The sequence below is a fragment of the Carassius auratus genome, chromosome 28 (genome assembly GCF_003368295.1).
Source record: "Carassius auratus strain Wakin chromosome 28, ASM336829v1, whole genome shotgun sequence".
Taxonomy (NCBI): Eukaryota; Metazoa; Chordata; class Actinopteri; order Cypriniformes; family Cyprinidae; genus Carassius; species Carassius auratus.
The window spans coordinates 8,190,904-8,214,952 of NC_039270.1; the positions used below are offsets into that span (position 1 = coordinate 8,190,904).

The 24,049-nt window shown below is 38.5% G+C and overlaps 1 protein-coding gene across 1 annotated transcript; it reads left to right on the forward strand.

Annotated features, from left to right (window-relative positions):
• Nucleotides 1-1,291: 1,291 nt before the first annotated feature.
• LOC113046671 (transcription activator BRG1-like) lies at nt 1,292-19,355 on the forward strand. Its single transcript, XM_026207559.1, is given in 33 exon segments — nt 1,292-1,513; nt 1,629-1,761; nt 3,164-3,616; nt 3,931-4,029; nt 4,162-4,414; nt 4,528-4,654; nt 4,956-5,129; nt 5,216-5,389; nt 5,490-5,657; nt 5,755-5,805; nt 6,850-6,980; nt 7,181-7,235; nt 7,622-7,737; nt 7,858-8,005; nt 8,104-8,267; nt 9,095-9,161; nt 9,342-9,452; nt 10,014-10,256; nt 10,381-10,494; nt 11,771-11,878; nt 11,959-12,045; nt 12,147-12,193; nt 12,270-12,436; nt 12,595-12,758; nt 13,264-13,491; nt 13,592-13,669; nt 13,751-13,993; nt 13,996-14,315; nt 14,772-14,877; nt 15,151-15,252; nt 15,424-15,556; nt 16,656-16,792; nt 18,691-19,355. Coding segments are annotated over 33 exon segments (4,956 nt in total). The 3' UTR covers nt 18,724-19,355.
• Nucleotides 19,356-24,049: the final 4,694 nt, after the last annotated feature.

The following is a 24,049-nucleotide window of genomic DNA, read 5'->3' on the forward strand; positions in this document are numbered from 1 at the left end:
AGTGTTGTGTTTTTAGTGTGGTAAATATATACATGAGTGTGAGCCTGAGAATATTTTTTGTTCCTTGTATTCTCATCATTATTATTATCAGCTGAAATTGTTAAATATATTTGAGTATTTATATAAATATTACATATATGAACAAAAAATTACTGTATATATTTTAGAGCCCTATGAAATCAGTTTTATTTTTATTTTTTCATTTTTTTTCTCAACTCCTTTTTAATAGTTCAATTAAATTGTACAATTAAAAAGCATGTCTTGAAGCATACATAAGATCATGAAACATACATTTTCACATCAATTTATTAAAAGATTAATACAAATTGGTCCTACGTGTTTAGGGACCTATGAAATTGTATTTTTTTCTTATCAAATTCTGTGTTTTAGCATGTATAATTATTTGAATGCATAAAACAACTTTTATTTATTTGATTTTTCTTAAAGTAGACTCATTCATTTTTTTTCCTCAGAAATTCTGTGTTGTGTATTTACATTTTTCTGGTTATCAAATGAAGGCATAAAACATTAATTTCATTTGTCTTTTAATTATTGAAAATGAAGCAGACTTTATTCTCTGGCAAACAAATGAAATTTACTATTAAAATTAAAACATGGAAGAAATGTTTTGTGATTGTTCCTTAAAAATTTTGTTTCTTTTAGTAAAAGTAATAGGCGCAATGTCTTCAAATCAAACTGGACTGCTATTTTGATGCTGGGTTGCCGTGAATACCATTACAGTTCTGTGTATGTGATATAAGGCAAGTTTTACTCAAATCAAAGGGTCAAATGCTCATGAAGTGACTCTCAGAGCAGTTGATGTTGTTGTGGAGATGTTGTTGATGTGTTTGTCCTCATTTAGTGAGATGGCAGATGCTGAAATCACCACGAGCTTTGCGCACACTTCAGTATATGTGTAGAAAATGAAAAACCATGCACCATTCATTAACAGACGAAAAGAACATGCAGGATTCATATTTAAATATACTTTTGTGGCTTAATATGTACAGATACTAGTTCATATCATGATTTGATTTGTGTAATCACAACCTACTTTTAATTAATTCAGAATTTGACAAACTCCGTGACATTCTGCATTAAACTGTGAATTTGATTTTTATGACTGGATTCTGTCAGTGTTTTCCCATATCGCCTAAATCATAGGGCCCTATGTATCTTGTTCATCAAGGCTGCCAGATTCAAATTAGTTTTATTTTCGATTACAGGCTTTCTGAAAACACATACAGATCGCTCTCTTTCTGCCTCTCTCTTCTTCCGGCTCTGCTGAGAGATGTCCACCCCTGACCCACCTATGGGCGGGACCCCTCGGCCGGGCCCTTCCCCAGGCCCTGGGCCGTCTCCAGGGGCCATGTTAGGGCCTAGTCCTGGACCCTCACCTGGCTCTGCTCATGGCATGATGGGCCCCAGCCCTGGGCCCCCCTCCTCAGGACACCCGCTACCTCCACAGGGTCCCTCAGGTTACCCCCAGGACAACATGCACCAGATGCACAAGGTACTGCCAGAATTGATCAGCATGTGTCTGATTTATTTGTGGTTCTGTGCCATGTTTTGTTTCTGCTGTTTGGATGGTTTCTTTGAGTCATTCTTTATTTGGTATTGTTTTGAAGCCCATGGAAGGCATGCATGAGAAAGGCATTCCTGAAGATCAGCGCTACGCTCAAATGAAGAGTATGGGCATGAGACAGGGTGGCCACAGTGGCATGGGACCTCCACCCAGTCCTATGGACCAACACTCTCAAGGTATCTGTCTGTCTGGTGCCCGAGCCTTTTTTTTTTCTCTCTCTCTCTGACTGCCGATCTATAACTCTTTCTGATGCTCTGTCACTTTTTCTGTCTCTCTATCTTTGTTTCTGTTGCTCTGTCTGTGGCTGTGTCTCTATTGCTCTGTCAATCTGTCTTTCTGTTGTTTGCCGGTCTGTTTCTTTGCATTAGTCTGTTGCTGTTTTTGGTTCGATCGATCTCATTCTGTGTATTTTTCTGCCTGTTTCTTTGAATCTGTCAGTTGCTCTATAACTCTTTTTGTTCTGTTTTGCACTCATTTTCTAGTGCTCTTTTTGTATCTGTCTGTTGCTTGCACTCTTTGGCTGCGTCCACATGAAGCCAGAGCTTTCCCTATCCAATAATTTTTTCCCCTCGTCTCAAGAAATATCTGCGATAACGTGAAACCACAAAACGATGTAGTATACATGCCAGTCCAGTATGTGGTGCTGTAATTCTGTCTCCGAAGACTTGGACTATGCGCATAAACCCCGTGCATGGTATACAAACACACATGGAACAATACATTTATTAATCTGTGTTAATGTTAGTTAATAAAAAGACAATCGTTCATGTTTTGGTTGCTGTTACATGACGTAGCAGTGTCTGAGGGGCGAGACGTTTGATGATGTCAAGTTTCAGAAAGTATATGGGTTCGCTGTCCTTCTTGCTATGATATTTGCACGTGTGAAATCTAAGATATACAGATGTTTTGTGAGCTCCGTGTCTGTTATATAGAGAACTGAATGGTTGCGCTCACTACTAAACTGTTTAGGCTTAGACTGAGTTAGTGTTGTCATGGTACCAAAATTTCTATATTCGGTAACGATAGCAGTGAAAATCCACAGTTCTCTGTACCAATTTCGGTACCAAAGCAAAACACAAAAATGTGCACAAAAAAAAAAAAAGTTTTATCTCTAAAAATAAAACCAATGCCATTCTTTATACTTATTTACAAAAATTTTCTACAAGTCATAAAATTATTTTAAAAAAAATAGAGCTGTATGCGTCAAGAACCAGGTTCTTAAAGAAACCTGGTTATGTGACATTTTCATTTTTTGAGTACCGAAATGATGGGTTAACAAGGGTTACCCTTTTGAAACCGAAAAACCCACAGCTGTTGGAAACCACAAAGTCATGACAGAAAGAGAAACTAATATAAAAGTAGTATGTGTTTAACGAGTTGAAAGCAAGTTTGTTGTTGTTTGCGCAGTCTTGTAATTGTTGTGCACATTTATATTTTACTGGTACAACTTGTGAATTCTAATTTTTATTCATAAAATTAGACCTTGTTTGTTAAATTTGGAATACTATTAATCTTTGGCATTTTTCTAAATTTTCTTCTGAAAATGTCAAAATCAAATGGTCTATGTTTTTTTTCTAGGTTACCCCTCTCCTCTGGGTGGTTCTGAACATGCCCCCAGTCCGGTACCTGCTAACGGCCCTCCGTCTGGTCCCATGATGCCCTCTGGTCCTGGTGCCATGGAGGCCGGTGACCCGCAGGTCATGGGTCAGCAGAACCGGAGCGGAGGTGTTGCTGGTTCGGGACCCAGCGGAGGACCTCCTAATGCAGGTGGGCCTGGTGTCACTGGCGGACCCACTCCTTTTAACCAAAACCAGCTTCACCAACTGCGCGCACAGATCATGGCCTATAAGATGCTGGCACGCGGGCAAGCTCTACCTGACCACCTCCAGGTGGCCGTGCAGGGAAAACGGCCCATGCCAGGCATGCAGCCGGGGATGCCCAACATGCCCCCTGCCTCAGGACCACCTGGAGCCGGACCACCTGGACCAGGAGGCCCTGGACCGGGGGGACCCAACTACAACAGACCACAAGGTGAGGTGATATCTCGTGTTAAATTCAGCTCTCTAAAATGCTGAAATAAGCACCATATGAAATTACATGACATAAAGGGTGTTTTACGATCCTTTTTTATTGCATTATTTTCTGAAAGAATTTCCTGCACATTAATGACATATATATGAAATAAATATTTCTCAGTACTAAATATTCAGTTACAATAAAAAAAAAAAAAGCTTAATCAAATATTGTAGTATAGTATTTTAAATATCAACCTTTCAAACTTTAGAAAATCTCCTAAATGGTCATTTAAAATAATTTATATTAATAAAAATAACTGTGTGTTACAGGAATGGCCGGACCAAACATGCCTCTTCCAGGACCTTCTGGTGTTCCTCCAGGCATGCAGGGACAACCCACTAATGGACCACCTAAATCCTGGCCTGAAGGTCAGTAAATTGTAAAAACGATCCACAATCACTTACAATTATCAATTCAATATTCAATAATGCCTTATTGCATTCTGCAAAGAGACACTCATATCTCAGAGTCACGTATTAATCACATCTTGGTAATCCCAGGGCCAATGGTGAATGCTGCTGCCCCTGCAAGTGCCCCACAGAAGCTGATACCTCCTCAGCCCACGGGCCGCCCGTCTCCAGCACCACCTTCGGTTCCTCCCGCCGCTTCACCTGTCATGCCCCCTCAGACCCAGTCTCCAGGACAGCCAACCCAGCCGCCCATGGTGCTTCATCAGAAACAGAACCGCATCACACCCATCCAGAAACCCCGGGGTCTGGACCCAGTGGAGGTCCTCCAGGAGAGAGAGTACAGGTGAGATGAAGAAAAGAAAGGGCAACTATTCATGTTTGAGTAAACACATCCTGGAAACACAACCTTTTTAACCGGTTTTACCAACATTTGATGTGGCTGTTCCCACCTGTCAGGTTACAGGCTCGTATTGCTCATCGTATTCAGGAGCTGGAGAACCTTCCAGGTTCTCTGGCTGGAGACTTGAGGACCAAAGCCAACATCGAGCTCAAGGCACTTAGGCTCCTGAACTTTCAGAGACAGGTATGACTTGTATCTGCTCATTACAAAGAAAAGTTGACTTTCCTTTTTTGCAGAGCTTACAAACTGCAATTGTGTTATCATTATGACCCAGTTCAAAGTATATTTTATTCACGCAGCACAAGTACTGATGTTTTTTTTAATTCACCCCCTTTTGTCTTGAAATTCTTGAATTTTTGTCAGATAACGTATATCTTGCTGGGAATTTGAATGCAAAATGCTCTGGGTGGTGGTTGTGATTGACTTCAGCCCTGTCCCGCTACATTATAGTGGTGTTTGACCAGTGTTGTTCTTCTCAACACAGCTCCGCCAGGAGGTCGTAGTGTGTATGAGGCGTGACACAGCCCTGGAGACAGCGCTGAACGGCAAGGCCTACAAGCGCAGCAAGAGACAGTCCCTGCGTGAGGCTCGCATCACAGAGAAACTGGAGAAACAGCAGAAGATCGAGCAGGAGCGCAAGCGCCGTCAGAAACATCAGGTAACGCACGGTTCTAGCTGCTTTTTTTCCCACTTTTTAAGCTGATTCACAAATGACTGAAGATTGTTTTCTTATCTTGTTCGTAGGAGTATCTCAACAGCATCCTTCAGCATGCAAAGGACTTCAAGGAATATCACCGCTCCATCACGGCGAAGATCCAGAAGGTGACCAAAGCCGTAGCAACGTACCACGCCAACACTGAGAGAGAGCAGAAGAAGGAGAATGAGCGTATCGAGAAGGAGAGAATGAGAAGGCTGATGGTGAGATGCACAGACTTGTTCTTTAAATAAAGACCAGTTTAAACTGGTAGACTTTCTGAGCAGATGACTTAAAAGCATCTTTTGCGTGCGTTTCATCAAGGCTGAAGATGAAGAGGGCTACAGGAAGCTGATCGATCAGAAGAAGGACAAACGTCTGGCTTACTTGCTACAGCAGACGGACGAGTATGTGGCCAACCTCACAGAGCTGGTCAGAGCTCACAAAGCTGTCCAGGCCCTCAAAGACAAGAAGAAGAAGAAGAAAAAGAAGGTGATGAGATTCACTGGATTGGAAAGATTCTCCATAATGGAGTCTAAGTCGAGCTGTACTCGGGTGTTTATCTTCCTCTCTGCTTTCCTCCTCACAGAAGCCGGAGAACGTTGAGGGTGGAGCTCCTGCTTTGGGTCCAGATGGAGAGGTGAGATCTTAAAGTATATTTGAACTTCTTCATAGTTCCTAGATCTATGCACATTCGCTCCACAGGAACTAGGAATGAATTTAGCTCCAGGAGCTAAAACGGCTCTATAGGCACTACCAGTGATGTAAGTGTACACTGATTGGACAAACACATACAAAACACCGGCTACCCGACGTTTTGAAAAAGCCATGCAAACATATTTACTCCACGAACATGGAAACCAGCGATGGCAGTATTTACCTGTTGTCTGCAGCGTTCTGTTCTTTTCTCAGCCTTGATGATATGTAACACAGCAAGTGGTCATAGGAGGTTTAGTCAGATGTTCATGCCTGTTTCAGTTCCATCTCTGTTATCACAAAACCAATGACACAACAAAAATGGCTGATATTGTGGCATCCTCCATTCACCAGTTTTTGAGGTTTGTAAATGGCGTGAATGTAGACGAGAAAACCAGGGAAATGGCTAGAGGGGGAAATTGGTTCTCATATATATATATATATGTGTGTGTATATATATATATATATATATATATATATATATATATATATATATATATATATATATATATATATATATATATATATATATATATATATATATATATATATATATATATATATATATATATATATATATTATATCATTTGCGCTAATGTAGCTTTTGTTTTTTGTAATGGAGTTCTGAGTATAATTCTGATTTAATTGCAACAATTTTTGAAATATCTCATAACCAATTGCAGATATTGTCTTGGACATGGTGGAATTTTATTTAAACATCACTGTTAAGTGTTGCATATTATTATCTCAAGGCTTCAACTTGAAATATCAGAATTGTAAATTTTAGTGCATGAAATTATAGTGATTTTATTTATTTTTTTATATAGTTTTGTTAAGCTTTATACTTTTTTTATTTGCTAGATACTTGTCTGCAAGTAACAGTGATGCGTAATTTGTAAGATTATGTAATTGAAAATCACGGACCCTTATTAGCCGCAAACGGAGGTAATTAATCCAAGACAGCTATGTTTTTGTCTCCTATTGTAGCCGCTGGATGAGACCAGTCAAATGAGTGACCTCCCGGTGAAGGTGATTCACGTGGACAGTGGGAAGATCCTCACTGGGATGGACGCTCCTAGAGCTGGCCAACTGGATACCTGGCTGGAGATGAATCCTGGGTGAGTGAGACACTTCAGGGACCTCGTTCTTTCAGAATATATGAGTGCTGTTCCTCAGTACTGGTGTGTCTTTATTGAAAAGGATAGGAGAAGCATATCATAAACGCTTAGCATGCATTTATAATTTACATATATCTAAAGCAGCATGTTTAAAAATGAATATGAAAATGTATAAATGTCATTTTGTTCATTGTCTGTAGGTACGCGGTGGCCCCGCGATCTGATAGCGAAGACAGCGGCTCGGAGGAGGAAGAGGTGTGGTTGTTCTTCAGCTCTCACATCTGTATTTCTGTTCAGTCTCTTGAGCACTGTGCTTTCTGCAAGGGTTTTACATGCACTTGAAGAGAAAGATCTCTTGTTTGTGTGTTCACGGCCTTGATGTCCGAATCTAGGGCATCATCGGAATAAGATTAATGTCTAGTTTATCATGTGATACTACTTTCATGACATGATACACACGTCTTAATGCACTAATAGTGTACAGTACAGTAGACTGATATTAAAAAGCTACTTTAACCATTCATGATTTGATGTAACGCCCACATAAGATGTAAAATGTGTATTAATTGAACCGTATAGTGTAACTCAAGATCTTTATATTTCATTTCATTAATGTACTATTGTATTTATTGTTTGTAAAGGAGGAGGAGGAGGAGGAACAGCCTCAGTCGTCTCAGGCCCCAACAGAGGAGAAGAAGATCATTACAGATCCAGACAGTGAGGATGTGTCCGAGGTGGACGCCCGTCACATCATTGAGTACGTTACTGGTTTAGAGCTGTGCTTTTTTCAGACATCCAGATGGGATTATATTGTCCTGTCCCATGCTCCTTTTGGATTTCTGTTCTGTCATGGTAATACCCATGATGTCTTAAACAGGCATGCCAAGCAGGATGTGGACGATGAATACGGTAATGCAGCATTCGTGAGAGGACTGCAGTCGTACTACGCTGTGGCTCACCAAGTCACAGAGAAAGTGGACAGACAGTCAAGCCTGCTAATAAATGGACAGCTCAAACAGTACCAGGTACAGACCAAACAAACTGCAAATGCACCTCGAAGTCTTTAGTGAGCTGATCAGATTTGATAAATGGCATGCTGTTATTGCATCTGTCTCGTCTGCAGATCAAAGGTCTGGAGTGGCTGGTGTCTCTGTATAATAATAACCTAAATGGCATTCTGGCTGATGAAATGGGTTTAGGAAAAACCATCCAGACCATTGCACTCATCACCTACCTCATGGAGTACAAACGCCTCAACGGACCCTTCCTCATCATCGTCCCCCTCTCGTGAGTCACTCTTCACTCTCTCTACAGTAGAGCTGCACCACACTGAAAAACTGACATTGTGGTATTTCATCTTTCCACGATTTATATATTTCTTTACATTATATTAGATGATTTTAAAAAACTATAAATGGAAAGAATCATTCTACAATGCATTCTACATTCTACTGCATATAAAAAAATATATATATAGAAAATTTGGGGGTGTTTACACTTAAGGTATACTCTGTACAAGAACCAACTCAACCCTATTTCGGTAACCAAAAGTATACAAAAAATACAAAATAAATTTGTTCTGATTTATAAAAAAAAATAAAAAAAAGTGTTAGGAAATGTATTTTAATATTACTGTTATACTATAAAAAAGGGACAAAAGTGAGTTTATAAAAAATGATGGTACATCTATAAAATTACAAAGTTTTTACATTTTAAACTTGTCATTTCCAAACTTTTATTCCAGCAGATTGTTTATTTACATGTGCAGTTAATGATAGGGTGTTTCAGATTGTCTTTGTTAATTTACTGTACACAGAAACACTATCTTGATCTTCAAGTGTGCAGATGAACATTGTGCCATACTTCACTCTGAAACCCAAAGTGCTTTTTTTTTTAAGTCGCAGCCTTCATGGTTTAATGAGCCATATTTCCATTTTTTTTTTTTTTTGGATACTTATTATGCAGCCCTACTCTACAGTGTAGAAATGTTGTTTCTATATCTTTATCTATGCCTAAACCGCCATCATTTTGTATTATTGATCTATTGCATTTGGTTATATTTCAAACATATAATTACAGTGATATGTATTTATGAGGATTTGTTTTCCTAACAGGACTCTGTCGAACTGGGTGTATGAGTTTGATAAGTGGGCTCCATCTGTGGTGAAAGTTTCGTATAAGGTGATTACTCGATTAAACGATGCAGTGAACAGTGTGTTGAAATGATGTCAGAAAACAGTTTTGAGCAAATTCATCGGTTTTCCCTAAACTAATACGAAGTAATAGAAAATAAAACTGACTGATGCAAGTAAGTGAAGGTTAAATATAATAACTAATTTTCTTTGCTTGTTTTCATCTCAGGGCTCTCCCGCTGCTCGCCGTGCTTTTCTTCCTATCTTGCGCAGCGGCAAGTTCAACGTGCTGGTCACCACTTATGAGTACATCATCAAAGACAAGCAAGTGCTGGCCAAGGTACAAACCTAACATTAGTGAGGCTTCTCTAGCCTCAATGCACGTCTGTTCTTACACAGATTATTGTTGTAGTTATCACGGTGTCAGTTATTGCGATTTCAAGAGTGAATTCTGCATTTGTGTGTGGATGCCATTTCCCCCAAACCTTGCAGTGTATGTGGCTGCTGGTCCTCTTAACAGCATGAAAAACAAAAATTTCATACAAATTCTGATGGGATTATATATAGCCTAGAAAGCATCCATCAAGTGTTTTCTTTATAGTCACTAATCTGTCAATCTTAGTTCATTGTGATCTCACAAAACTCTTTACATTTGCACAATGAATCTCTTATTTACATAGTGTCTACACTTGAGATGATATGGAAGCGTGCTAGACACAAACCTGCGTTTTGAGCATTAAATCAAGGACGGTATGCTTCTGATTGGCCACCCTCTGGCTGGGCCTGAACTTGCCAGTTGTTGAACTATCATCAATCATCATGACAAGTTATTAATTTTTTTTAACAAGCTTTTTTGTCTGGGAACCGCTTGCTCCGTTTCTGACGCTCCTCTCTCTTTCAGATCCGCTGGAAGTACATGATAGTGGACGAAGGCCACCGTATGAAGAATCACCACTGCAAACTGACTCAGGTGTTGAACACACACTACCTGGCGCCCCGGCGTCTGCTGCTCACCGGCACGCCGCTGCAGAACAAGCTCCCCGAACTGTGGGCGCTGCTCAACTTCTTGCTGCCCACCATCTTCAAGAGCTGCAGCACCTTCGAGCAGTGGTTCAATGCTCCGTTCGCCATGACCGGAGAGAAGGTATGAAAACTTTTAGTAGCTGTACTAGTACATTTAGACAGGATACAGTGAGTTGAATTTCTGTTTGTGTTGTCTAGCTCTATAAACGTACAATGTTTAAACTACTTCCTGTCGTGCTCTAAAGGTGGACCTGAACGAAGAAGAGACCATTCTGATCATCCGTCGTCTGCACAAAGTGCTCCGGCCCTTCCTGCTCAGGAGACTCAAGAAAGAAGTGGAGGCCCAACTGCCCGAGAAGGTTTGCTTGAAACGGTTCAGCCCAAAAAAAGATAGATTCAATTTGTGTGTTTGTTCTGACATAGCTTAACTCTTTCCCTGTCATTGACGGGTTATCTCGTCTTTTAGAAGATAACGCTTCCCCGCCAAAGACCAGTTTTTACGGCTTTTCATGTTTTCACTGTTATACACTCAGGGGCGCTATTACACCTCTTCTGAACGAGCACAAATCCTCCCAAACAAAAACACGTGAACAGGACGAAGAAAACGAGCGATCTCTTATGTAAACAAATGCTTACTAAAAATAATGCGATCATCAGCTATGTAAATGAAAACTGCATAATATTATGGAGGAAGTGTTGATGCAGGAAGTGGTGTAACTGTGCAAGCTTTGGAAGTGTTGTTGGAAGCTATTTACTGGATTTATTTATTTGATAATTATAGTTTTTGATAAAAATATGATTTTATCACCTTTTTGCTCAAAACTATACATTTTTATGAAACCTACCTATATTCAAGATCTGATTATAATAAAAAGAAAGCTTTAAGCTAGAATAAAACAAATATTCATACAACAATAATATACTGGAGGCCATCAAATTTTAGTTAAAATCATAAAAATCGCTGGCAATCTTTTTTCAGAAATGCTGGTGGTGGGGAAAGAGTTTAAGGGTGTTTAAATTTTTTTTATTTTTTACTTTTCCTACCATTTCAATCAAAGGAAGTATCAAGTAGTACTATTTAATAAATACAAGAAAAATATTCTTGGATATGTGCAATATTCAATGTATACTTTCCGCAGTTTTAATTAACATTAAAGAGCATGGAAACATTGTTTTGTTTATATGCATCAATTAAGAAATACATAGAAATAAACAGCAATATTTATCCACATGCTCTACTGTTCACTAGCTTAGGCTGCATTTATTCGATCACATTTAAAACACATTATTTATTACACATTTTACTATTTGATCCTGAAGAAATCATTGTAATATGTTGATTTGCTGCTCAAGAAACATTGTGCTGCGGGATTTTTATTTCTTCGGCGTTCTTTAAAAGGTTTGTGTAACAATGTAGAAGTCTGTGCTGTTACTAATTACACTGATAAAAATGTATTGACCCCAAACATGTAAACAGGACTGTGTCATTTTAGTCAAACCTTTTGATACATGTAAATTGCCACATGGAGACTTAAAACAACAAAGTCGTTTACGAATTGATTTGCTGCGTAAATAACATCACACTTTATCATCTGCTCTTTTTACATTGAAAAGTGACTGTTTTCTTGTGTTCAGGTGGAATATGTGATCAAGTGCGACATGTCGGCTCTACAGAGAGTGCTGTACAGACACATGCAGGCTAAAGGAGTGCTGCTCACCGATGGCTCGGAGAAAGACAAGAAGGTGAGAAGACATGACTCCCATCAAGAATGTGTGAGTGTTTCTGATTCTCTAATATAATAACATCTTCATGTTTGATACAGGGTAAAGGCGGCACCAAGACTCTGATGAACACTATTATGCAGCTGAGGAAGATTTGCAATCACCCTTACATGTTCCAGCAAATTGAGGTGATCATTTGTTTCACACAGTCCTCATAGAAGATCATTTATATTCTGTGCATTTATCTGCTAGGTTTATGGCACCTCATTTGATGTTTTTCCATTTGCAGGAATCTTTCTCTGAGCACTTGGGCTTCACCGGAGGCATTGTTCAGGGGTACGTAGAGCACTAAAATGTTGATGTATTCTCGTTGATTTTCTCTCTGATCGTGTACTGTATGATCTCTCTTCAGACCTGATTTGTACCGTGCCTCTGGTAAGTTTGAACTGCTGGACCGTATCCTGCCGAAGCTCCGTGCCACCAACCACAAAGTGCTTCTCTTCTGTCAGATGACCACGCTCATGACCATCATGGAGGACTACTTCGCCTACCGTAACTTCAAATACCTCCGCTTGGACGGTGAGTCACTTCAACCAGAATGAACCGTTTTAGGAAGATATTTCTGCAGTCCTGGGAAACTACTGAATGACTTTCTCTGCTGTTTGTTATTTGAAAATTTCAAATGTATGAATCGCTGACTGTTTAATCGTGCTAGCAGCGTCCTTTTGTCTTTGCAGGAACCACTAAGGCTGAGGATCGTGGCATGCTGCTGAAGAACTTTAATGATCCGTCCTTTCAGTACTTTATCTTCTTGCTGAGTACCAGAGCAGGAGGTCTGGGGTTGAACCTGCAGTCCGCTGACACTGTCATCATCTTTGACAGCGACTGGAACCCTCACCAGGTACAATACTGTCCCTTTAAATACAGTGGTATTTAACTAATAGGGGTAACTCTTGATGTGGTCATTATTTGTTCACAAATCCCGCTCACTCTATTGTAGACCGATTGGTTACAGTTTACATAAAAGTATATAATAGAATCATTGAAGACATTTTGGAATAGGTTTATTCATAGGTCAGAATCATCGTGGAATAGAATTTTTAGAAGCGTTTGATTTGTATCACTCTGCAATAGAATCTTTAGAATTCATTAATTGGCGAATTGAGTCTTTAGTATAGAATCATTGTGGAATCGAATCTTTAGAATCGTTTTAATTGATCTCACTGTACAATAGAATCTTTAGAATCATTATAGAATAGATATATATAATTTGGAAGTCATTTTGTAATGCATTAATTATGTAACTGAATCTTTAGTGTTAGAATCATTTGATCATTGGATTTGATACAATATCTCTTGCTGGTTTTATTTCTTGACAATATTTTCTTCTTTCTTGTCTGTCATAGGATCTGCAGGCCCAGGATCGCGCCCATCGTATCGGGCAGCAGAACGAGGTGCGTGTGCTGCGTCTGTGCACCGTGAACAGCGTGGAGGAGAAGATCCTGGCCGCTGCCAAATACAAGCTGAACGTGGACCAGAAGGTCATCCAGGCCGGTATGTTCGACCAGAAGTCGTCCAGCCACGAGCGCAGGGCTTTCCTGCAGGCCATCCTGGAGCACGAAGAGCAGGATGAGGTACAGACACCCGTTTATGATCGACAATTTCAGTGTCCTGTCAACAACCTCCGTTCTCTGTAATTAAAATTCACTCACTTTGTTTTCTTTCACGTCTCAGGAGGAAGATGAAGTGCCAGATGACGAGACTGTTAACCAGATGATCGCTAGAAGCGAGGAAGAGTTCGATCACTTCATGGTCAGCAGCCCTGCTTGCTTCAATTGAATTACATTGACACTCTTTGTTCTGACTCCTGATTTTCCTTTTCCTTTCGTCCAGCGCATGGATCTCGACCGCCGTCGCGAAGAGGCACGCAACCCGAAACGCAAACCCCGGCTGATGGAGGAGGATGAGCTGCCCACCTGGATCATGAAGGACGACGCCGAGGTGGAAAGGCTCACCTGCGAAGAAGAAGAGGAGAAGATGTTCGGCCGTGGCTCCCGTCAAAGAAAAGAAGTGGACTACAGCGACTCTCTCACAGAGAAACAGTGGCTGAAGGTGAATGAGGAATCACATCTGCACTGTATCGAACCTTTGCTTATATGAAGGAAGGTGTATTGACGTACTTTACTGCTTCTCAGGCCATCGAAGAAGGCACCCTTGATGAGATTGAAGAAGAGGTGCGCTACAAGAAAACGACCCGGAAGAGGAGGCGCGACCGTGACCTCGACCTTCCAGGCCCGGCCACGCCCAGCTCCAGTGGGCGGAGCAGAGATAAAGATGACGACAGTAAGAAACAGAAGAAACGAGGTCGTCCTCCTGCTGAGAAGCTCTCTCCCAATCCTCCCTCACTCACCAAGAAGATGAAGAAGATTGTGGACGCAGTCATCAAATACAAGGATGGGTGAGTCACTTCAGTCAACTTCTCTAGCCCTATCTTATATTATGGGCCAATTTGACCTACACTGATTTTTGAGCTGTAGGAAATGCTGGGTAACCTATGAATTTTTTTTTTTTTTTTTGTAAATTTTTCTGCATGAACATGCATGTAACTTTTTGACACACTAATGTGAAAAGTTTCTATTACTTAAAAGCTATTACAGTTAGTGTAGAACTATACACTGCATTAAAGATTTACACTTTTATTAGTTTGTGAATGTTAACTTTGCTGGGAGGCAAACCCATGAATTCTGTACTGTTTCATATGCCGAAAAGTGTCTTATTCTGTTCAAAATGGTGAACATTGTTATTTATTTATTGATTGACAGTCTAGTATATTGATATTTTATGCTTTATTTAATATAGATAAACATGCTTTTTTCAAGAGTTGTGCTTTTTGTTGTTGTTGTATTTTTTACAGCAATGGAAGACAGCTGAGTGAGGTGTTTGTTCAACTGCCGTCACGTAAAGAGCTGCCAGAATATTACGAACTCATTCGCAAGCCTGTGGACTTCAGGAAGATCAAGGTTTGCCCATTTCCTTGTATTTTTAAGCGATTCATTTGCAAATGCTTTGACTGATTTACCAACTCCAATTGAAATACAGTAAATATGCACACTAATCGTAATAATAATAATATTTAAGGTGTAACTCGGAGCTGTTAGTAGCCCTTTTTATGAACAATTTTACTCCGATTGCAATGCTGGTTTTTATCATTTAGCAATTTAAGTTTTCTATATTATGAGTACCTGGTAATTCATAATATATTAGTAAATAATCTTGCCCTCTGTTTTGTGCAGGAACGCATTAAGAGTCATAAGTACCGCACTCTGAATGACCTGGAGAAAGACGTCATGCTGCTCTGTCAGAACGCTCAGACCTTCAACCTGGAGGGATCACTGGTAATATTTGCTCTATTAATATTTAATCTTATTAGTTTTTATAATCTAGATTGTTGTTAAATATAAAATGCTTAATTAGAAAGTGCATTTGAATATTTGAATAGCTTTTAGTGGTAACAACATTAGTGCGTTACAGAGTTGGAGTACTTCATTTGTAATGTGATCTTTCAGATCTACGAGGACTCGATCGTGCTGCAGTCCGTGTTCACCAGCGTGCGGCAGAAGATCGAGAAAGAGGAAGAGAGTGAGGGAGAAGAGAGCGAGGAGGAAGAGGACGAGGCAGATGAAGGATCGGAGTCTGAATGTGAGTATTAAAGGTCCCATGACATGAATTATTTCCTTTTCTTTAAATGCTTTTTAATGTGTCCTTAGGTGTATTTATATTGTTAGTATGATTTTTACATTTAAAATTTAGAAATAAAAAGCATTTTTATATCCTGATATTAACGAATCGTGGAAGTGTGGATTATATAAAAAAAAATTTTAATCTTTCCCCATCACATGAAAGGCTGCAGTGATGAGCATTGAGTAGACAGAGTCTGTTTATCGTGTGGATGCAGTGATCTCGTCATTATTGCAACACATTTTCTCACAAAATGCTTTCACCACAGCTAACAGCAAACACATGAATACAGTAAGAGCTCCGTTGTGCAGCATAACAGCGTCATTCATTGTAACGGCAGTTTGGGCAAGTGTGCAGATATACTCGCGATGTGTAACAGCTCCGGAAAAAAGCGAGCGTTCTTTGATCGCTCTCTGTAGTTAAATCACAATTTAAATAACAGATTTGTTTCATGCTACTAAGAGAAACAACGTGAAGTTGATCGTTAAGTCACTGGCTTGATTCACTGATGCATAAACAGTATTAAACGATTTAGAAAGAAAGTCTGTGTGAACTTGAATGATTAGCTACTCATCAATCACTGATCACAGATCAGGCATTAATGAACACTGTCACTCGCTGTTTGTGGCGGTTGAATCCATATCATAAAAGTCTGTTTGTAACGCCTGTCGCCTGTGCTGACATTACGACTGAATTATATGTAAATTTTTGGGCGGGCAAAGCTGAGAAAGGGGAGGTAACAATTCTCGTTACAACGTCACAACGAGGAGATTCAAGATCAGCCTGTTTGAGCTTCCATTTTCTCAAAGACAGAGAAAGATAGAAAAATCTCAATTTACACTGATTCCAATTTCTAGAAACTTGGGGACCATATACAGGCTAGGGGAACTCATATTAATGTTAAAAAACCACAGAAAGTGAAATTTTCATGTCATAGGACCTTTAAAAGATGACTGTAATGAAAATATCTTGTACAGTGCAACTATTATCCAAGCAGAGTCTTTTGCATGTGCAACACATAGTTTAAATCCATGATTAACATGTGTCTGTGTGTTTTTAGCTCGTTCAGTGAAGGTGAAGATAAAGCTGAGCCGAAAGGAAAAGGTGGAGAGAGGCAAGGGAAGACGGCGAACCGGACGCAGTTGGCGCCCTAAACCTGTCATTAGTGATGAAGAAAGTGAGGAGGACCAGGAAGAGGTACTCATGAATGATTGATTAAAATGGAACTTAAAGGAGAAGTACACCAAAAAAGAAACTGGTTAAAACACAGCCTTCAATCATGTGTGCTAATTTGCAAAAAAAAAAAAAATTTAAGGTGTCCTTGTTACAGTCTATAATAGTGCTGCAACGACGTGTCGACGTCATCGATTACGTCGACTACAAAAATACGTCGACGTGCGTGAAATGCGTCGACGCGTCACACTGTTTGTTTACATCTCACGTAATGGCATACTGGGAATGGAGACAGTCGCATTTTAACACAAAAACAAACTGTTATCAAAAGTATGGGAATACTTTAAACAGAGGACAAATAAAATGGCCCTTTGTTCCCTGTGTTTCGGTTTAACTGGTTACCGTGTGATCTGGTGACCAACTTCCTGGATATTCTTGCGCTAGCGGCATTCTGAAAAGTTGAGATGTTTTTAATTCGATGCGGTGCGGACATGCCTGGAAAAAATGAGCGCGTCGCGACCGCGTAGCTTCCATTATGAGCGCGCTTATCACGTGCCTAGAATTGTAAATAACGAACTTGAGCGAGCAAAAGACGTGATATTTGAACGGTCCCTTAAAAGACAGCGCGCCGCGAGACAACAATCACAAACCACCGAGCTTCCCCGAATCAGCTCCAGATCTCTGGAAACCATGCTAAACCATAGCAGAACCCGGACTACATTTTATGGCTTGTGATGCTAAAGAACATTTCATGACGTCTCAGACAACTGTAAATTTATGGCTACTGTGGTTTAATTATAAACGCTATCATAAACTCATATTTACCATAGTAAAATCATTTTCTTTGCCTCTTTATTATTTTATACTGTAAAAACTTCAACCACATTGGTTGAAAATGAATAAAGGTTGAAATATTATATTGTACTTATAGAAGTTGTGTGTAATGATAAAACCTTTGTACTCATCAGGAAGAAGGAGGCGGGAACCGGCGCACAATCAAAACATAATTTTAATAATTGAAAAATAAACAAAACAGCGCGTCAGCCCCCTCACGGCGACTGACGCGCACAAATAAAAGCCAAAACATAAAATAATATCCCAGGCCTGGTCCTCTCTCGTCCTTCACGGTCGTCGCTCCAGTTTTATATCCTTCCATCTCCTACGTGGGACTCGATACTGGCGGTGGGGCGCAGGTGTAGCTCATCTTCAATCACTACACCTGGCCTCACTCCTCGTTCCCACGCCTCTCGGCCCCGCCCCACTCGCCACATTGTGCTTATATTTTTTTGTAAAGTTATCCAAAGGATTCATTAGCTAATTAAAAAAAGAACATTAGATTAGATTAATTATTTATTGTAATAAAAATAATCGTTAGATTAGTCGACAGAAAAAATAATCGTTAGTTGCAGCTCTAGTCTATAATTATACGTTTAAGTACTGAGTAATATTAATTAACTACATGTACATATGATTAGGATTAGAGCTCGGCTTAGAGCTACTTGTGCATAATTAATTGTTATTATAATAGTAAGTACATGTAACCTGTGTATCATAGACATTTAAAAAAAAAATTAGACTTGATACACTTTAAGTCACATTTTAGGTGTAATGTTGAAGTGTATCTTTGAATTTACAATCTGCAATGACATGGAAAAGTGGATATCAGGCATAAAATAGTGACTTGGAGAATTGAACAAGTAGTTGTAACCTGGCTCAGAATAAGATATGAATCATGTCTTTGTGGCAGTTTTTTCTGATCCTTAAGGGGTAATACAAGACTACATCACCTTACAGTTGGAAACAAGATGCTATTTTAAATTGCACACATTTTTTGAAAAACTGTTTTTGGATGCAGGGTGGTGCTATTTACACTCATGTTGTTGCTCCTTTATGCTAATTCTTTCTCTAATGTTTTTGTATAGGAGCGTTCGGCTAGTGGCAGCGAGGAAGATTAAACATTCTTCAGGACCAATCATTTCTGCTGAAGATACGTCATTTGACCAAGAGATCCGACAGATGCCCTGTTCATGAAGGGCCTAGTTTTACCCTAGAACAGAACATTTTTAGACCGAGAGGACATGTTTACGAAAATGATTAAATGAGAAAATCACACTATAAAATGCAGAAGAAAGTCCTTCCATTTGCATATTTAAGCAGATGATCTTCTTTTATGTATAGCAAGACAGTTTAAGGATTGAGCATTTTGTTTCTTTCCATGTTTGTTTTTTTTTTTATGATTTATTTTCAAGGACGTGACATAAGATGAACAGATATCTGACAGACTGACTCACAGTGGACCAGTAAGAGCGGATCATGCTTCAATGTCCTCTTATTGTTTTTAGCCGTGTGAACGTCACCCCTTCAACCCCCCGCCCCCCAACACCACAGAATGCATGTTGTTTGTGGAAAACGCAGCCAGTTATTTCTCTTTCCGTTTTTCTCTCAGTTTAAATTAAGATTGCAAAGAGGATTAAGGTACTTCCTTCTTATATACTTGGGAGAAATGGGGGAGACTAGGGTGTAGGATTCTGTACTGTGTCAGTGTCACTGGATTTCCAAAATGCACAATAAAGGCATCTCTGAAAGACCCTGTTTCTATTATTTATGTACACAAGTAGAAACTTCAGGTTGAGTACAGATTGATAATGTTTATAATGACAATGAATTTGACTAACTTAACTTTAGGGGACTTTGATGTTGCAAAAATACACAAACCTACATACAGCAGATTTAATGTTCTGGATGTGTTCTGGATTTGAATAGTTAACTCAATACTCAATAGTTGATTTTTAGATGAGTTTGTTTCTTCATTGGAACAGATTTGGAGAAATGTTAGTATTACATCACTTACTCCCCAATGGGTGCCCAGAATGAGTGTCCGAACACGTTATTTACACGACTCAAGTACATTAATTCATGTCTTATAAAATGGAATGCTGTGTGTTTTCATTTTAAAGCTTCACTTCTGGCTAAAATACCAGTCCATAAACAAGAAAGCTTCCTCCAGTAAAAAAAAAAGGTGTTTTATCAAAGTTGGAAACTGCTCTGTTTGTTGACCACATATTGCAAAGGATTGAAGTGCATCCAGAAAAGCAAACACTGAATTGTTGGTTCAGTGAACCAACAAAAGTTTGCAAATATTCAAAAATTTCTTAACTTTGCAAGTCTAGGAATTCCTAACAAGTTTTTTTTATCCGTTTCCGAAAGTGGCTTTTCTTTTTCCCACCCATTAGAACATTAGTGGAAATGTTGACCTCGGTTCACTACAAAATGTATTTAATATTGTCCTTTATTACATATAAATATTTAATATTTGTATTATTCTCATACATGTTTCTGCATTGTTCTAAGAATAAACACCTAAACTCTAACAGAAATAACTAAAATAGAAATAACAAAAATAGATTTTTTATTTATTGGGATCAAAGAGTCCATTTTTGAATGTATGGATTTTTATATATAAAAGCTACAGTAAAAATAATAATAATAAAATAATAAATTTGAGTGGATGAACAAAATAGGACATCCTATAGTTAGGAAAGTTCTCTTCATCTGTTGCTCCTATTATCTGTGGAGTGCCTCAAGGATCTATTTTAGGGCCACTTCTTTTTAATGTATATATGAAACCTTTGGGAGACATTATTAGGAGACATAATGTTTCATTTATATGCTGATGATTCCCATTTGTACATGCCAATGAAAGCTGGCGATAGCATTGAAACCTTATTGGCCTGCCTTGGGGACATCAAGAAATGGCTGTCCAATAGCTTTCTTCAACTAAATGAAGATATAACGGAAGTAATCGTCTTTGGCCCCCTAAGGTTAAGAAGTGGTCTCATAAATGAGCTTGTCAAGCATTTCTCCTCAGTCTCCTCCCATGTCAGGAACCTTGGTGTCATTCTGGAGAAAGTCATTCATGCTTTTATCGCCTCCCACCTTGACTACTGTAATACATTATATTTGGGTCTTCCTCAGACATCCTTTGCACGCTTACAGATGGTACACAATGCTGCTGCAAGGCTGTTGACCAGGGCAAAGAAAACAGATCACGTTACACCAATTTTAGCCTCTCTTCATTGGCTTCCTGTCTATTTTAGAATTCAATTTAAAATGTTGTTGTTTGTTTTTAAAGCTCTTAATGGTCAAGCGCCATCCTCACTCACAGATCATCTTACTCCCTTTTCATCCCCCAGATCTGTAAGGTCTTCTCACAGGGCTCCCTTAACAACCCCTTTTTCATGCTTAAAAACTACCCCCCCACCCCCCGTCTTTGGAATCAATTGCCCCTGGACATCCGTCTTGCACCTTCTATTGCAACTTTTGAAATAAAGTGGAAAACATATCTTTGCTCCCAGACTTTTTAATTGGATTGTATCTATGTTCCATTGTTTTACTATTGGACAGCCATTTCCAAATAGTATCCCTGTTCTTAATTGGCCAGCAAACTCACCTGACCTTAACCCCATAGAAAATCTATGGGGTATTGTAAAGAGAAAGATGTGATATACCAGACCCAACAATGCAGAAGAACCGAAGGCCACTATTTTTTTTTTTTTGCGCTTTTTACAAAACAAATCGTTACAAAGCAACTTTACAGAAAATTATGTTTCTACAATATTTAGTAGTAGCTAGTAGTTTGTGCACATTTGACAGGATTTTAGAAAAAAAAAAAAGTAATAATAATAATACAAGACGTAGTCAGCTAGACAATGAACTATCAATATTATTAATTAAGTTATTATATGATTCAGTGACACATTTAGCAATAATTGTTAGTTCTGTTTGTTGATTCAGGGTTAGCATCATCTGGGGTCCTCTGAGGGTCAGCATCATCTCTTCTCAGGTGTTCTGGATCCAGACTGGAGCTTGTTTAAATCCTAGTTACCACGGGATGTAAATCCCGTGGCGAAACATAGAAACAAAATACAGACATCATTAGCATAGCTGCTGATCCAACAAAGTAAAATTAGTTTAACCCAAGCTAATGAATAAAAAATAATAAAAAAAGCACCTTTGATCAGATGCAACTACACTCACAAATTAAAAGATACATTATTCGAATGCTTGGCGAAAGAGATGTGTTTTTAATCTAGATTTAAACAGAGAGAGTGTGTCTGAACCCCGAACATTATCAGGAAGGCTATTCCAGAGTTTGGGAGCCAAATGTGAGAAAGCTTTACCTCCTTAGATCTACTATAAGAGCAACCTGGGCTCTCATAACACATGAGCAGTGCCACAGACTGATCGACTCCATGCCACACCGCATAGCTGCAGTAATTCAGACAAAAGGAGCCCCAACTAAGAATTGAATGCTGTACATGCTCATACTTTTCATTTTCATACTTTTTAGTTGGCCAAGATTTCTAAAAATCCTATCTTTGTATTGGTCTTAAGTAATATTCTAATTTTCTGAGATACTGAATTTGGGATTTTGTTGTCAGTTATAATCATCAAAACTAAAAGAAAGAAACATTTGAAATATATCAGTCTGTGTGTAATGAATGAATATTATATACAAGTTTCACTTTTTGAATGGAATCAGTGAAATCAACTTTTTGATGATATTCTAATTATATGACCAGCACCCGTATATATAAATATATGATGGTTGCACTTTATTTTACAGTAAATGTACTTACATGTACTTATAGTATACTTACAGTGTATTTATCTAAGAAAGTTCTGGTAATACAAGGTAACTACATGGGGTAGGGTTAGGTTTAGGGGTAGGTTCAGGGTTACTACCTAGTTATTACATAGTTATTGTAATTATTATAATAAGTACATAGTATGTACATGAGGAACAGGACTGTAAAATAAAGGAATGCTATTCTAGATCGAAAGCAAATGTTCAGATTTTGAATTAGAATTTTTGACAAATTTATTCAGCAGATTAATTTGCTCAGATTAATTGTTCACATAAAGACTAACAAAGTGCACTAATAACGAAATTCAATTCAATTTCATGAAGACTTTGTTCTTTGCAAAATTGAGCAAAAGCACATAATATTGTTTTTAAAATATGTCTGTATAACATCACATTTAAACTTGTGATAGATCGTTACAAAATCAGCACTCCTGTGAAATTGCTCTTGCTGCTAGTGTGATATTGTGTGATGCGACATGCAGAGCCATTTTTATTTGTTTGTTTGTTTATTTATTTATTTTTGCACCAATATCTTGAATGTTACGGTATAACTGCATTTATTGAGTTGTTCTTCCACATCATATTTATCAGCAGTCAACTGTATCGATGTAGAGGTCTGAGGGCATTAGTGCGTTAACTGCATTATGTTAAATTAATATTTTAATCGTTACTTTTCATAACTAGTTCATTAAGTTAACACGTTAAACTGACAGCCCTAATTTTTCGCTGCTGTTCTAAAAATCTTTTTTTTTTTTCATTACGACAAACAAGCTACATTGTTGCTCAAGCACCGTTGATTGCTGTAGTGAAACAGCACAGAAGGCAGACTTTGTTCGGTTTAATATATAATTATATGAAGGTAAGTTAATGACAAAAGGATCTGCGGAAGTTGTGGAAGTGTACATAAAACTGTAAGCGTAAATTTAATTTGCATGCACAAGCTTGTCACATTTCAACATCACATTTCAAGTGTAAGAAAAATTATTATTTAAAATTATTTGCTGCATTTTATTGTTACTCATAAGTGTAATTCAAGTTTTGTGAAACTGCATTTTCATACTAAAGCAAAATAAATATGATCTACATTCTTCTGACTTCCAGTTTTCCGCACTTACACTTTTGGAACATTGTTTTCGCTAAAAGATGGTCAAAAGCACTGCAAGTGATTGGCAAGTGAACACAACAGTTTAAAGAACTGCAAAATGGATTGACTGCTTAGAACCAATCTTTATGTGTAAAAAAAACCTGTTGCAAATTTTATTTCGCTTACAGTCTTATGTACACTTCCAAAACTCTTACCCTGCGTATGCAAATCTTTTTGTCATTAAATTACCTTCATATTATTACTCTAAACCTTTCATTAACTGTACAGCAAAGAAGTTGCAATTTGCCATTTCTTAGTTAAAGATGAGAGAGACCTGGTGATCCACGTGATTTCTGTCAAAGAGCAAGGTGTGGCAAGCGAGCCAAAAGTTCCCCACCTCTGGATAAGGGTTTCATCCTTATGTAAATATGAAATTTGCAAAGTTCAACTCATTTGCAATGGCTGTGGTTTATATTTATCAGATAAGCAAATTATAATTAATGTTGTTTCCCCTCCACTCTCATGTCCCCAAATATTGCAGAAGCCTGTG